The sequence below is a fragment of the Narcine bancroftii genome, chromosome 1 (genome assembly GCF_036971445.1).
Source record: "Narcine bancroftii isolate sNarBan1 chromosome 1, sNarBan1.hap1, whole genome shotgun sequence".
Taxonomy (NCBI): Eukaryota; Metazoa; Chordata; class Chondrichthyes; order Torpediniformes; family Narcinidae; genus Narcine; species Narcine bancroftii.
Genome location: NC_091469.1, coordinates 287,488,650 through 287,501,560, shown reverse-complemented (window position 1 = coordinate 287,501,560; position 12,911 = coordinate 287,488,650). Strand labels below are relative to the sequence as shown.

The 12,911-nt window shown below is 36.4% G+C and overlaps 1 protein-coding gene across 4 annotated transcripts in view; it reads left to right on the top strand.

The window, feature by feature from the left end:
• Positions 1-12,911, top strand: part of dnajc24 (DnaJ (Hsp40) homolog, subfamily C, member 24) — a 67,841-nt gene that overhangs the window by 30,261 nt on the left and 24,669 nt on the right. For all 4 annotated transcript variants that reach the window (XR_011346387.1, XR_011346389.1, XM_069902872.1 and 1 more), the window contains exon 3: positions 1,192-1,330. Coding sequence is in view for 2 of the 4 variants with exons in the window: in XM_069902872.1 (XP_069758973.1) it covers positions 1,192-1,330 (139 nt within the window). In the remaining 2 variants the exon portion in view is untranslated. The remainder of the gene's footprint in view (positions 1-1,191; positions 1,331-12,911) is intronic.

Below are 12,911 nucleotides of genomic sequence, written 5' to 3'. Positions count from 1 at the left end.
AGTTCAAAGTTAATTTGTTTTTTTTAAGAATCTTGATACTCTTAGTGAAACACAGTCTGTACTTTTTTTGGGATCAGTACGATTCTGCGTGCATGTAGTTTATGTATTGTATTTACTCTCTCATATATAATGTTCAATAGCCTTAAGTAAATTGAATCGTTACCTTGATCACAAAAGAAGAATTTAGTGGATTATAGAAGCTTAAATGTTTTCTGGCAGATGTGCTCTTGTTTTAATTAAATGATGCACAATAAAAGAGGCAAAGAAATAAAAGTTAAATACCACATGAGAGGTGTTTCCTGTCAGGAAGCTGTTTGTGGTAGACTTTTTTTTACGATTACAATTGAAAGCAATGAAATGCAGATCAGACAAGAAAAGGTCATGCGATATTCACATTGCTTAAAACTACCTTTTAAAGTATATAAAGCAATGTTGGTAATTAATTTAGTGAGACGAAGATAAGGAGACCACACTCTGTTTTAATTAGAAGTGTTCTCTCAAATGTAATACAGTATGAGCAGGGCTTACGCATTGCACTGGAAAGATAGATTCTTAATATGGTTTGGTGGTGCTAATGTCAAGCCCAATCAGGGTCTATAAGATGTGATATTAATAGGGTAAAGATAAAATAGACAATGTTATTTATGGCTGCAAAATCAATTACAAACTGACAGTTCAAGTCTCTTAATTTTCATCCCAATACAACAGAACTAAAATTTGTTCACAATTCTGTTAATTATTGTACTGTATAATGTGTTAGATAAAAGGTATTTCTGCATTTGATTTAAATAGTATCTGAGTGCTTTTATTTGCTGACTGAATCTAGTTAAGTGGCATTTCCTAACTGTTCAGAATAGTTTTTTAATTAGTTTCCTTTTTTCCCTCATTTGCACATTCCCTGCCCCTATTTATTACTCATTTCTTGTGTTCACAACTTCTTTTGGTAAATTGTCCATAATGCCAACAGCACTCACTGCAAATTATCTTGAAAATGCTGTCTAAGCAGGTTGCGATATCAGTGACTCTGAGTTCTGTGATTTTAATTAACCTGTGTGCTGGCCTCAGGCCTTGTGTTCTTGACTTGTCTTGTTTTAGGCTACCTTTGACGAAATAAAATTGGAGTTAATGATACTTTTTTTTTTTCATTCCACTTTTTCTCTTTCCTCCAACCTCTCCTCTTCTGATTGGCAGTATCATCCTGATAAACAGAGTGCAGATGTGCCAGCGGGAGAACTTGAGGAGCGCGCACAGAGGTTCATCGAAATTGATCAGGCGTGGAAAATACTAGGGAATGAAGAGACAAAGAGAGAGTATGACCTGCAGCGTCGTGGTAGGTTCTGCCGAGAAGCTTTGTGAAGGCTGCAGCTTTCTAAGTCAATTCAGTATTACTTAAATTAGAAGAGGCTTCTCAAGAACAGAGAAAAATAATAAATTATTTATGTGCAATTATGATGAGAACCACCTTGTTGAATATTTCGACAAAACCTTCTCTCTGTATTTATTTTTATGCATGTTTCATTCTGCGTTCACTGTTTCTGAATTGAGGACATAATCTAATTTATAATTGGGTACACCTTTGTTGAATTTTTGTGCACACTTACAAATGAAATAGAATTAGACATAATCGATGGATAATGATTTTGAATATTGCTATCATATTGAGAATTGTAGATGACAGGATTTTGTTGTTCAGTTAATATAAATAAGAATGTTAATATTCATCAGGAATGAGGGAAGTTGAATTCAGATCCACTGTCACATTAACCAGGCATGCCCACTTAGCTGCTTAAGCATCTCCTTGAAGCATAGACAAACAGTTGTGATCAAAAATGTAGGTCAGATCTGTCACAAAGGGGCTGCTATTACATGAAGTGATAGCTCCTCTTCTCTTCTGGCCGCAGGACTGGGGACCCTCAGACTTCCATTATAGCTTGCTATAAACGTGTATCTACTCAGCACAACTAATGAGGGAAGGGAGGAGAGAAGTCAATATTTGTGTATTGCCTGTGGGGGAAAAACACTCAGTGGTTTTTTACACTAGTCCAAAATTGATACATCATCTGGTAAAGGCACTATGTATCTGCATTCAGTTATTCGCTCCACTTTTCCAAGATAGTATAGCATAATTTCCTTATCTATAGAAATATCTTTTAAGTCCCTGCTGTCATGGTTATCAGTTCTCCTTTTCTTTATAATCTCCCATGAGGTCTACACACCACCTTACCTCAACTCCAATCCTGTTTGTACCTCGTATATTGTTTTTTAATTTCCAGAAAAATCAACAATCTTTGGTTACAATTTTCTTCAATTTGAGAGCTGTTTATTAATTTAAGACATTTATTTTAAGATGTTTGCGCTTTGGGAATATATGAAGTTAATACTGTGGCTCTCAATAAAATTGATGGGATCATCAGAATTGCCCACTGTATTCCAAGTGCAGCTTAACCAGTGATCAGGGAGTCTAGGTCCATAGCTCATGGTAAGTGGCCACACAAGTAGATAGGGTGAGAAAGAAGGCATATAATATGTTTTGTTTCATTGAGTATAAAAGTAAAGAAGGTGTTGTACCTACATAAAACTTTGGGTAGGCTGAACTTGTAATACTGCATGCAATTCTGGTCACCCCAAGAAGGATGTGGAAGCTTTGAAAAGGGTACAAAAGAGATTTACCAAGATGTTGTCTGGTTTAGAGGCTATGAGATGTGGGGAGAGACACAACAAACTTGAATTGTTTTCTCTTGAGTGTAGTAGTCTGAGGGAAGACCTGATAGAGGTGTATAAAACCATAAGAGCATTGATAGGGTGGACAGTATGAATCTTTTCCCAAAGGTAAAAGTGTCACATATTAGAGGAAATTTACTTAGGGGGAGGAAGCTTAAGGGAGATGTGCAGGGCAAATATTTTACAGTGATGGCAGTCTGGAACACTGCCATGAGTAGTTGTGAAAGCAGATACAAGAGTGGCATTTAAGAAGTTTCTCCATGAGCACATGAATATGGTGGAGATGGAGGGGTATCTATTGTGCAAGCAGTTTTCATTTAGTGTGGACATCATGTTTGGCAGAGACACGTGGGCTGAAGAAGTTGTTCCTGTGCTCTACTGTTCATGTTCTGATGAGTTGCTCAGTCAATGCTGTAGCCAGTCTGTAGCTTTGATGTATTCATTTTGATTCATCTGATGCTTGAATGTTATGTAAGTATGTGGTTCAATTTTATCAAGGATAATTTCCATTATTTTCAAATATATGGTTAATGGCTCTTAATTTATTTAATCGATGCATCCATTAAAAAAAAATTAGTAGGCACTTTCAACGAATGCTTTCATTGGCTTTAAAAGCAAACTATTCTTTCTGTGTGAGAGTTTATTTAAGGCTATGGATATCATATCTATTCAGTTTATATTGAAATGGAGTCTAGTTCATTTCTGATATGTGGAGTGTTTGGCTGATGATATGTCAACTGAAGAAGAATTACCAAGCCTTATCTTGCTTTCTAGTTCTTAGAACTATAGAATGCTACAGCATTAAAAATAGCCCATTCAGCCCTTCTAATCTATGCCAACCATTATTTCGCTAGTTCCATTGACCTGCTCCCATTCCATAATCCTCAAGACCTCTCCCATCCATTATTTATCCAATTTATTCTTAAAACTCAAGATCGAGCCTGCATTCACCACACCAGATGGCAGCTTGTTCCACACTCCCATCACTGAGTGAAGAACTTTCCCCTGATGTTCCCCCTAAACCTTTCCCCTTTCAGCTTAAAACTTGTAATTATCTTCCCCGGTCTAAGGGAAAAAGAGGCAACAGTCCTTCAAATATTTTTCCCAGTATGTTTATAGAGTTTCTACTCCACCATTGATTGAAGATTAACTTGCAGATTTCTTGTATGTAAAATGAAATAAATTTCTCCTCGAATTCCTTCAGATCTTTCCTCAGTCCTTGTATGCAGATATTTTTCAGTTCAGTTTTTCAGCTACAGACAGCACCTCGATGTTCTCTTGAATTCAATACATCTTTCATTTAATGTGGTAACAATAATTATACATTTTAGTCCTGTTGCAACTGTTGTTGCATATACTGAAAGTTACAGCATAATTCTCTGCTCCAGCAATTAAGAGGGCCAGGGAACGAGTCTGCCTAGATTATTCATGCAGAGATTTGGTATATGCACATTAGTCTACACACGTGATCTTTTCTCAACTGGAACTTTATTAGCCAAGATGAAAAATAGTCACGTATATAAAAAAAATATACACAATCCTGGAAATACTCAGCACTGGAAGGAGAAGCCGAGTGAATATTTCTGTTCTGAGTTTCTTCGTTGTTTTTCTGGATCTTCAGCATCTGCAGTTTTTAATAATGCTTTTCATTTACAGATGGATTTTGAGTGTTCCTGACTACTTTACCCTTGACTGAGGTTCTTGTGTTGCACTTTCTTTTTGTATCTTATTTCACATTTAAGGGTCTTTTAGTTTGATAACGTTACTTTTTTTTGGTGGGAATATATTTTCCTCCGAATCTTTGCAATTCTCAATAATTTAATTTGAAAATTAGTTTAGATTCTACTTTTTCAGAAATATATGCAGCAATTTTCCCAAATTGAGAAACTTTTATTTGTGGTCCATCTTTATCCTTTATAAACCTGAGTTTATACCATTAAAACTATCTTCCATTCATCCCTTTCTACTTCCATTGCGTCACTCCCTGAAATAAAAACTGGCTCAGAGCTGGCCCTTCCACTGTCCCAATAAGTTCTGAATGTACTTTGAAAATTCTGTGCCTCTGATACCTTTTCCAATGATTCTTTCTCAGTTAATATTACAGTAAATTCAATTCCACTTTTATTATCGATTTAAACGTCTGTATTTGTTTCCCAATCTTCCAAGTGTTTTTGAAACTAAAACAATATCAATTTCTATCATTCATCCATGGCTTAAAGACTCATTTGATTGCCACAGCCACAAGAGGGAATGTTTCCTTTTAAATGATTTTTTAATTCTCTTATTTTGAAAACACTGTGATCAGTCAAATGTGTCCTTATCCCCTCTTTGCTATGCTTCAAATTACTATTTCCTTCTTCCACTGTATATCTGTGGATTCTGCTCTTTAGCCTTGTTTAGTAGACCAGTTTTCTTGAAAGATGTACATTGGCAGAAGGAGTGTTTAAATGTACCTTATTTTGGTTCCTTACCTTTCAAGCTTGTTTATTAGTTTTCCACCTTTCATTTACAGTTTTTTTGTTTTCTCAATTCATAATCTGCACTTGGACTTCCATCATCTTTCCACAAAACATTTCTCTTACAGCTTTTAACTGACTTTCTGCTTCTTCCTTACAACCAGCACTATTTCACATGGATTTGAAGTTCTTTCATCTATCCTACTTCAGTTGCCCATTTGCCTGCACAATCCTCATGAGTCTATATTGTAATGGAATTATATGAGCTACATTGTTTTGTTCATTTTGGCATTTGAATCTATAACTTCTGTCAGTCAATCCTTGCCCACCATCTGTCATTAGTTAAAAATTAAAAATAGTATCCAAGTTTTGTACACTTGGCAATGATGTCTTGCTTTCCCATGAATCTATTCTTGATGATGTTGGTTTATTCTGGTGATAAACTGGGATGGAATAATGGTGAGAAGATCTTTTTTGCAGCTGTGTTCATGGAGTATGAAAGTCAAAGATGGATGCACAGGTAAAATTGCAATGTTATTACAAAACATTGTGATCTACACTATGCAGACAGCTTTACAGATTAAGTGCAAACAGATGGTAAATATCCCTGCATGCATATCTGAAAAGGGTATGCTTCGTACTCAGCCTGTGATTGCCTCAACATGAAACAAAGTAGGCTGCAGACTGAACGTTTGACAGGATTGATGGCAATAAAGGAGAGGTAATTGGCATTTCATTTCGTTGATGACCACTTTTGCCTCAAAGAATTCAAACTTGAGGGAATATATTCTACTCCTATTAATTTTGGAGTCATTTTGCCACCCCACCATTCCCATTCCTCCCCCAAAACTAATGGTTATTGGGAAGATGATGTCTTTTAGACCTAACATATTGACAGTAATAGACATGTGCAGGTCTTTATCACAAGATTTCCTTCCAATCATATGAGAAACATCTATTTATACATGTCAGAGGCTGATGAGTGGCCAGGTTGCTGCCTAATGCAAGACTTTCAAGATGAATAATTTCTCTTTTGGAATTTTACTAACCAATTGAAGAATGTCGATAGTGTATTTCTATCAATGGCCAGAGTTTGTAGATTATCTTTTTGAAGCAGCAGATTTTAGTGAAATGTATGCTGAGGATAAAGCACTTTTTAAAAATTTTGTACATGCTTGCAAATGTAATCAAGGTTTCATTATTGTATGCAATCCTTAAAATTGGACAATTCATTAAATTTTAAGAATGATTTCCACATGTAACACTGAGTAGTCCTTGATTAAATAAAGCAGCACAGCTGGGTAAACACGTGCACTTCTGGAATTGTGAATACCCCAGCAAGAGCTGTAGTAAAGCATTATTGAGCCAGGCTTCTAATAGTTATTTAATGTTATTCTTCAGTCTAAAAGGATCTCAATAGATTTTGCTCTTAATCCCCTTCAACTGAAGTCCCATAAACCTTAATGATGAGCCTTGCAGTGTTTTCTCTGATCTGACAGTTGAGACAATGGAACTGCACAATTGCTCCACCTCTCTTTGTCAGTTCAAACCCAGCAGGACAGGAGGTCACAGAAGCTTGTCCTTTTTGGCTATTCCAGTACTCTCTTAACAACAGCTTTCATCAGCTGTCTCATGAGAAAGGGCAGTTCATTGCTATTTTGATTTGGGCCTCACAACTAACACCAGCATATAATAAATAATACCTGTGAAGAACCAATGAATCTTCATGCAAATGCAAAGTCATTCAGACAGGTATTGAATTCATTAAAGGCAAAAAATATTAAAAATTGATTGCATAATATATAAAACAGACTACGGATTAAGTTAGTTTTTTAAATTATTACAAACTGCATAATAATTTGTTAGTTTGTCTTTGCTTAAGACACCTTATTTTAAACTTTTATTTTGACCCCAATGCCATGAACCTTCTTTGTGCCTGTGAATGTAGACAAGCCAGCACTGTTTTTGTTTCTCTTGCCTTAACTGGAAGAAGGTGCGATAATCTCCTGATTGCACTGTACAGATCAGAAGTTTTAATTTGATGCATTAAAGAAGAAAAGCAAGTTTTATTCAATTCCATTGTTTGATCTTATAAAATGAATGGATTGGCATCCAAAAAGGATCACATGAATAGAATGATGAGTTTGTGATGACTGGTTTTATCTTTTTAAAGCATGGTATACAGCACCCATTTTAGATTTGGTTGAATTTCTTTTTGTGTATTCTTTCCACAAATTCTGTCTAACCTGTTGAGTATTTCCAGTACTTTTAGTACAGAAACTGTACTATTTTGATTTGCCATCTTTTGTTTTGGTTTTCTGTTTCCATCCGATCAGTAGGAATGCAGGAAAGGATTAAATCAATTAAATTTGCTTGTCTTGGATTTACCCACTTTTTAGGATTCTGTAATTGATGCAGGGTGAATCTGAATACTCTTCCTTCTGAGTCTACCACTTAAGTTTGATTACCTATTATTGCTTATTTGATGGCTTGTTATTTGTGAACCTGGAGGTTTGCAGTTACCCCTTTGAACGTAGAACATTAAAGAACTGAAACAGGTTCTTCAGCCCTCGTGTCTCTGGCGAACATGTTTTCCAAATCACACTTACACTCTGCTGCTTGCACCTGAGAGATAGGCTTGCATCCCCTTCATATTTGTGCATGTATTGAGAAGCCTCTTAAATCCTATTATTGTATCTGCTTATATCACTACCCCTGGCAGCCCATTCAGTGCACCTTCCACTCTGTAAAAACAGTGTATTCCTCCCCACCTTGCACCCATACCCTCTTTGTTTTTCCAACTATGTGCTTATTTAAGTCATTTAAATGTCCCTATTGTACCAGCCTCCACCAGCATTCCAGCAAAACATTCCAGGCACCCATTACTCTGGGCATATTTTTTTTAAATATATCTCCCCAAATTTTTCCTCCACTCAACTTAAACAGATGCCCTCCAGTATCTGACTCCAAAGAGTTCTGTCCACCTTGCTTCATAAGACATGTGACTTAGGTAGAGTTAGCAGGTTGTACAAATCTCTTGGAGTATTGTTCTGTTTTTGTCACATGCTACTGGAATGACGTAGTCAAACTGGATTCTATGCAGGGAAGATTTTTGAGGATGTTACCAGGACTTGCAGGAGAAGTTGAACAGGCTAGGGCTTTATTCCTAAATAAGGAAGGGGGGAAGGTGTTTGAAATCATGAGAGGAATAGATTGAGTGAACACACAGTCTTTTGTCAAAAGTTGTTTTAAAGTAGTTGATATGTTTTATAATCATGGATTTTACCCAAGTTGCATTACATTGGACAGCAAAGTTTACTACAAAATATAAATCTCAGTGAAAGTATGTCAAACTGGGAATTTTATGTAGCAATGTATTTTTTATGGAAGTTTATTTTCTACTTGAGGTTCATTCTCATGTTATTCATTTGATAGTTTAGTCTCCTTGGTTACTTCAATCAATGCACTGATTAATACTTTAATAATATTGTGATTTTACAAACATCATTTCCATATCCTGAGTCTCTATGCTAGAGGAACATCGTGTGTGATTTAAACATGTGTCATCTCACTGGGGAAGAGAAAATTAAAATAACTATCAAGTTAGAAACTTCATATTCTTGAAATAAGTAGAAATTAAAAGTGAGATGTGAAGACTGCAGGTCATTAAATGAGTAGCTAGATTCCCCATCACGATTCAGATACATAGTCAGAGTCAAGTAACACTTTCACAACTATTAAAATACCAGTGCAACAAAAATAAGGAGTAAATTAAGCCTGAAAAATACTTTAAACTGAGAAGCTTAAGCAAAAGTGTAATGTTGTAAACAAAAATTACCTTTGGTACATTTTTACCACTGAAATAAAATGAAAAGAAGACTAAAAAAAATAGTTTTTGGAAAGAATGTTCCAATGACTCTTCTCTCTTTTTCCATCCAAACTGAGTTGATTTGCAAAAAGAAAATTGAAAGACTCAAAGATAGGATTTTAAATGATTTCCATCAGTGATGAAGCCGTGCAGCATGCACATTTTGCTGACATGATTTCAGCCTGCTAATTACCAGCTTAGTGGTCAAGAGAAATTATTTCCTAGAATCTTTATTGCTGGTCAAAGTAAACACCAAGCACTTGAATAACCACTGACACATTATTTTACCAATTCAAATTGTCTCTTGAAATATTTAGTGTAGACTTAAATCCAACCCATACAACAATGCAAGATTAAACTTTTGCATTTTCTATGTTAGTAATAGCAAAAGAATACCATCATAGAGCTTTATGGTATGGCTGAATATATCTAACAGCCAATTAAAATTATGAACAGTACACCTGGTTAAATATTGAAATAGGATGTAGTTTGAGCTCAGTAAGGTGCCATAAACAGCAAGAACTTACGAGCAGAAGTTACCTTTTTGGGATGTTAAATATAAAATTAGAGGCATTATGATGCAATTTGAATGTTTGCTGAGATTTTTTTTAAAAACAACTTCCACTACTTTATCTATCGTATATCTTTTAAAATTATTTTGAGATTAAAATTTAGACCATTTACCCTTGCTAGATTTTACCTATGGGCAAACTGATTCTCCAACTTGATGTTTTGAGAGCCAGTATCGTGGTCAGGCCCAATGGCAGGTTAAATCTAAACTGAAACTCCTTCAGCATCAAAGTGAATAGATGCCATTTTGCAGTTGTGATCTATCTCCCTTGTGCATGGAATATGTACATTTAAATTAAAAAAATACTGGAATATTATAAATTTTTAGTTGTTTGGGTTTTACAAATTATTACAAATGCAGTCAGTTAGCATCCATAGTTACCCAGAAAATTATCTGGAACTACACTCTTGTGCAAATTGAACCCCAGTCTTCTTCATTACCAAACCACTTTCTCTATTTCTGAATCTGTTGGGTATTTGAGATGAGAACCTTTGCATAAAATACTTTAAGGCATCACATTACTATGTGGGCAGACATATGTAGGTCAGTATTGCAAAAAAAATTCTACATTTAGAAAAAAAAAATCAGACTACATTTTTGTGACAATTTACATCTTTTTTTCTAGTGTATTAGAACATTTATATGAAATGCCTTTATATTTGGGTGGTTTGAATATTTAAATATTTTAAAAATCGTCCATTTGAGGAATAATCCTGTGCTTCCTTGTCGCTAATGTCTAAAATTGGACGTTCCCTAAGAGCTGAATTGATAGAGGCCTTTTAAAGAAAATAGGACGTGATGGTGTGTATGCAATAAAATGTATGTGCAACCTCCTGAAAGAATAGGTTAAAGTACCAATGAACGCCTGTCAGTTGATGTGCAGAGAGGCAATGTTGGATTGATAGAGGAAATAAAATCTATTGCTATCAACCTGCTGAATTGCCCCAACTTTGCAAAGAAACTGGCGCATTTTGCCTGATTTTTTTTTGTCCCTCCTGTTGCCTGATCCAGGGTGATTGTGTCAACGTGCAAGAAGTGCCACGATTATGGAGTTGGAAAGCTCATTCTAATTATCTGAACAAATTATTTAAATTTGCCTGTTATCTTTAATCTCCAGTATAACATTTTTTTCAATTGAGTCAAGTATATATTATCATTTTTGAAGCAATCTCATGGATTTAACAAACTGATGATATTGTTTTATTGAACCTCAGCATGCCATATGACTTTAAAGTGGCAGACGGTAGGAAGAAGGTTAATAAATGCTGTGCAGCACCAGATTGTCATGGCTACACTGTTATCTCCCAAAGTCCTTTGGGACTCTGCTTGTAAAGCCTGTTGATTGGCTGGAAGCTTTCACTGTCGCTCTCACCCGAAGTGGTCCTTTGCTCAGGATTAATCTAAAGGGAAATAATTTGATTCCATCAACAGCCTTGGTGCTTGTGACAGATCAAACATCTCCCTCAGCAACTTTGATCTGCTTGTTCTTTACTCCATTAACATCTGGGTGTAATTTGTCAGGAAGCAGGAGATGAATGCTAGTCAAAGGAGTTAATTAATGGAGTGTGTGCTGTTTGTAAGCATTGTGAAATTGGAGGTGTGGCTTGGAAATAAAACCACCCACATACTCAGATATATTCACAATGCAGTTCATTTTAATTAGAGAAAGATAATAATTTGGAGAGTTTAAATCAGCTTTTCCTCCTTGTTGTTTCATTTTATTATATAACATAGGGAGACATTGCAAAAGGAGTTTTCATCATTATTCTTGAACAATAAAAATGCTTAATTATTGAGTTATCAAATTGCATGTTTTTTTCATGGAATTAATATATGGAGTAATAGCATTAGACTTTGGCAACAATAAATAAACAGCATAGCAAGTGATTAATAGTCTCAATACTACTGTTATGGATTAAGGTGTCACCTACCAACAAAGACAGGCTGCACCTGTCCTCATGGGCAGGTTTGCTAGAGCAAGTAGGAGTGTTTAAATTAGTTTGGCAGGGGGTTGGGAACCAGAATGTGAGGGCAGAAAATAGAGCAGAAGGTGTAAAGGAAAGTGTTGTGGGTTTGTGAGGAAGAACAGGCAGGGGAGGAAGCATAAATGTAGTCAGTTGGAGGGTTTGAAATAAATCTATTTCATTGTGAGAAGAATAAGGAATAAAGAAGATGAAATTAGAGCATGGATCCAAATCAGAATTCATCGTCATGAACAAAACATGAAATTCAGTGTTTTGCGGCAGCATCGCTGTGGAAATGTTCATATTATCACCATCTTAAGAGATTACTATAAAAAAGTAAAACTAATAGTGCACAAAAAGTAAGGCAATGTCTATAGTTCATTGATCAGTCAGGAATCTGTTGGCAGCGGGGAAGAAGCTGTCCTTGTGCCATTGAGTGCTCATCTTCAGACTCCTGTACCTCTTTTCCAATGGTAGCTGAGTGAAGAGGGCATGGCCTGGGTGGTGGGGGTCTTTGAGGATAGAGGCTGGTTTTTAAAACACCACCTTCATGTCCTCAATGGAGTGAGAAAGTCTGGTGCCTATGATGTCACAGGCCCAGTTAACATCCCATTGGAGTTTATTCTTTTCCTGAGAGTTAGCGCCTCCATACCAGGCAATGATGCAACCAGCCAGAATGCTCTCCATGGTACACCTGTAGAAGTCTTTGAGAGTCTTCGGTGACATACCGAGTCTGCTCAGACACCTCACAAAGTATAGCCACGGGCGAACCTTCTTTGTGATTGCATCAATGTGGATCAGTACATGGAATTACGATATTGTGACTGTTAGGACAGGATTGACTGGTGCAGGTACCAGTGTGAGATGTTTTAAAAGAGATAAGATGGGAGGTAAAAGAGAATGGGGGGGTGGGTGAAGTAGGGATCGTAACACAACTGCAAAAAGGAAGACGCTGTGGAGGTAGTGTTTACTGAGTCAGTGTGGAAGAGAGCAATCACTTTTTTAGGAGTAATCAAAAGGCCCCCAAATAACCCTCGGGACTGAACAACAGATGTGGGCAGAGTTTGGAATGGAGCAGAAATAACTGCTTCTCAACTTCTCAAAGATTGACTGCGCCTCCTTACTGCAAGAGGAATAGATGGGGCAGAATTTGTCAGGTGTGTCCAGAAGGATTCCTAACAAAATATGTGGTCCAGCCAATTACTGACCAGACCATTCTGGATCTAGTACTGGGTGATGTACCTGGTCAGGAGATAGACTTCTCGTTAGGGACCGTTTCAATGATAGTGACCGCAACTCCCTGAGGTTTAGCTTTGCTACGGCCAAGGAAA